Below are 3,783 nucleotides of genomic sequence, written 5' to 3' on the forward strand. Positions count from 1 at the left end.
TGAAGGGGTGTGTATTACTTTTGATTAAAATATTGCATGGCATGCAAGACTACTTTTTCACTTTTCCCACAACCTAGACAAAACACTTCACTCTCCCAACTACACACCTTGGCCGAAATTCTCTCTCATTTTCTCTCTCAATTTTTGTTCTTCAATTGTTGGAGAAACAAATCTCTTCTCAAAGAAAAATCCTCATATTTTTCAAGTACAAAATATGAGAGGATCTACCTAGTTGGTGGTGGGCTTGATTTTGAAGGTTGGTGGAAGCTTGTAGATTTTTCTTGCCATACAAGAGCAAAAGTGTTTAGACTTTAGTTGGAGCCATCATCAACCTCAAGAGGTTGATAGGTAAAACTTCTAAACACCCTATGAATGTCATAGTTTGTGTTTTTGTATATGTTGTACACTAGTACATGGTGTTCGAATTTTTCAAGATTTTCATAAAAAATTTCGGTTTTCTTATGTTTAGAAAACATTCTTGAGCTTCCGTTGCGATTTCGAACACCTAAAACCAATCCCCTTTCAGATTAATGTTCAAACATTGAAATGGAATGAGTTTAAAGATCTGTTCTATGACAAGTACTTTCCTAGCGATGTTAAAGCCCGCAAGGTGAAAGAATTCTTGGAGCTAAAGCAAGGGACAATGAGCATGAATGATTACATCTTGAAGTTTGAAGAGGGTTGTCTTTTTGTTCCTTTCATTGCTAGCAACGACAAGGATAGAGCCAAGCATTTTTTGCGGGGGTTGAGGGCCGAGATTCGAAGAGATGTTCGAATGTCGAAGGGTAATTCTAACAAGGAGATTGTTGAGAAATTATTGATGGCCGAATATGATGAGAAAGAGTGATAAAGAAAGGCAATTCAGGAGGCAACAATTTGTCCAAAAGGGTCAAGCTTCAGTTCAAGGAGGAAAAGGCAGGCACAAGGGGAAAGGAAAGGAAGAATATCGCGGTAAAGCTCCTGCGGTGCTATCTGAATCAGATAAGCCTTTATGTCCTAAATGCCATAAACCACATAAAGGAGAGTGCCTAGTTGGAAGCAACAAATGTTATAGATGTGGAGGTGTTGCGCACATTGCGATCAATTGCACTCAATCATCGGGCAAGGGCCAAGTTCAGGGGCGTATTTTCTCTTTGACCAAGGAAAGAATTAATCCCGATTCGTCAATCATTTCAGGTACCATTCTTATTTCAGAAAAGGTAGCTACTACTCTTATTGATATTGGCGTCACACATTCTTTTATATCTGAGGAATTTATGCATTCTCTGGGTCTTGCTCCTATCGGTAAAATTGTCCACTTTTCTATTGTGCTTCCTTCGGGAGATTATATTCATTCTTCAAGTGTGATTCGAGCGTGCCCTGTTCAAGTAGATGAGGAATTGTTGTTTGCTGATTTTATTGTCATTCCCATGATTGAGTTCAATGTTATTTTGAGAATGGATTGGTTATCTACTTATCGAGCTGTGATAGATTGTGTAGCCAAGATAGTGCGTTTTCCTTCAGGGCATGGTGATAGCAGGGTCTTCACGGGGTCAGGTACTTCCCTTGGCCTTTCTTTTATTTCCTGTTTGCAAATGCAACGGATGTTGGTTAAGGGTTGTCATGGGTTTCTAGCATCGGTGGTGGATGTAACTAGAGAAGGGAGTGGGAATGTGAGCGACATTGATATTGTGAAGGATTATCTTGATGTATTTGCGGATGATGTGACGGGATTGCCACCGGATAGAGAGGTGGAATTTGTTATTGATATTGTACGAGGTATTGCACCGATTTCTAAAGCCCTTTATCGAATGGCCCCAACTGAAATGAAAGAGTTGAAGAGTCAATTGCAAGAGTTATTAGATAAGGGATTATTAGACCGAGTTCATGGGGGGCACCGGTATTATTTGTGAAGAAGAAAGATGGGTCTTTGAGATTGTGTATTGACTATCGAGAGATCAACAAAGTAACGATCAAGAACAAATATCCTATGCCCAGAATGGATGATATTTTTGATCAGTTGCAAGGTGCTACTGTATTTTCCAAGATTGATTTGCGGTCAGAGTACAATCAATTGAAAGTAAATGAGTGTGACATACCTAAGACGACTTTTCAAAAAAGGTATGGTCACTACGAGTTTTTGGTTATGTCGTTTGGATTAACTAATGCTCCTTCTGTATTTATGGATTTTATGAATTGGGTTTTCAAGCCATATTTGGACAGTTTTTGTATTATCTTCATTGATGATATTTTAATCTATTCAAAGACTCGAGATCTACATCGAGAGCATTTGAGGATAGTATTACAGCAGTTGAGGGACAACCAGTTATATGCTAAATTCAAGAAGTGTGAATTTTGGCTGGAGCAAGTTGCATTTTTAGGTCATATCGTTTCCAAGGAAGGAATTGCTGTGGATCCGGCTAATATTGAAGCAGTTAAGAAGTGGCATATTCCTTTGACAGTTGTTGAGGTACGAAGTTTCCTTGGGTTGGCAGGGTACTATCGTCGTTTTATTGCTGATTTCTCTAAAATAGCCTTGCCACTTACTATTCTGACGAGAAAGACAGTTAAGTTTGAATGGACTAATGAATGTCAGCAAGCATTTCAAGTATTGAAGGACAAATTGACTTCAGCTCCAGTGTTAGTACTTCCTCAGGGAGTTGAAGACTTTGTGGTGTATACAGATGCTTCCAAGAAAGGTCTTGGTGCTGTGTTGATGCAGTGAGGCAAATTTATTGCTTATGCGTCTCGTCAATTGAAGGAGTATGAAAAGAACTAGCCGACTCATGATCTTGAGTTGGCAGTCGTGGTATTTGCTTTGAAGATTTGGCGACATTATTTATATGGCGTGAAATGTGATATTTTTTCAGATAATAAAAGTCTTAAGTATCTCTTCACTCAAAAAGAACTGAACATGCGTCAGAGAAGGTGGTTAGAACTTGTGAAGGATTATGATTGCACTATCAGTTACCATCCAGGAAAAGCGAATGTGGTTTCTGATGCATTGTGCCGAAAGTCAGGTGTGCAATTGGGTTCTATGATTCAAAAGCCTCTGTTGTTGGATTTGCAGAGAAGTGAGATCACATTGGTTGAGGAAGGTACGATCGCTCGACTTTCAACCTTAGTTATTCGACCGACTTTGATTTACAGAATTAAGCATGAGCAACAGTTGGATACTCTTTTGTTGGACTTGAGAGCAAAGGTAGAGAAGAAGGGGAATTCTGAGTTTAAATTGAACAGTGATGGCCTGATTACATTTCAATGCCATATTTGTGTTCCTGTTGGTGATGCTATTCATCGTGATGTTTTGACGGAAGCTCATACTTCACCTTATTCAGTACATCCTGGTGGCACCAAGATGTATCAAGATCTTCATCGATTGTATTGTTGGCCAGGTATGAAGAAAGATATAGCAGCATTTATTTCTGAATACTTGACTTGTCAGCAGGTAAAGATTAAGCACAAACGACCTGCGGGCTTATTGCAATTGTAAAGCCCAAGAATTTTATGTTGATAATCTGGGATTAATGATTATGACTTGTAGCGCGTATAGATGGATCAAGTCGCGATCAGAATGGGACATGCCTGAGTTAGCATAGGTTGAAATCCCGTAGGTATCGCGCACATGCGCAGCAGAGATGCGCGCATATGCGCGAGTCCCATGTGCCGAGGTCGAAGGCCTCGCGCATATGCACAAGAAGCGACGCGCATATGCGCGAGCTGATGGAATTGAATGTATGTCGAGATCGTAGGTCTCGCGCATATGCGCGAGAAGAGGGCGCGCATATGCGCGAGATGATGAAT

General features: G+C 40.1%; 2 protein-coding genes across 2 annotated transcripts; both read left to right on the forward strand.

Moving 5' to 3' along the window:
• Window positions 1–830: 830 nt before the first annotated feature.
• On the forward strand, window positions 831–1,892 carry LOC140977643 (uncharacterized). Its single transcript, XM_073442389.1, has one exon. It carries the CDS (start codon window positions 831–833, stop codon window positions 1,890–1,892), a length of 1,062 nt encoding a protein of 353 aa, XP_073298490.1.
• Window positions 1,893–2,893: 1,001 nt separating this feature from the next.
• Window positions 2,894–3,472, forward strand: LOC140977644 (uncharacterized). Its single transcript, XM_073442390.1, has 2 exons — window positions 2,894–3,316; window positions 3,428–3,472. The coding sequence occupies exons 1-2, from the start codon at window positions 2,894–2,896 to the stop codon at window positions 3,470–3,472; spliced, it is 468 nt and encodes a 155-aa protein (XP_073298491.1).
• The last annotated feature ends 311 nt before the right edge of the window (window positions 3,473–3,783 follow it).

Source organism: Primulina huaijiensis, chromosome 5 (genome assembly GCF_012295235.1).
Source record: "Primulina huaijiensis isolate GDHJ02 chromosome 5, ASM1229523v2, whole genome shotgun sequence".
NCBI lineage: Eukaryota > Viridiplantae > Streptophyta > Magnoliopsida > Lamiales > Gesneriaceae > Primulina > Primulina huaijiensis.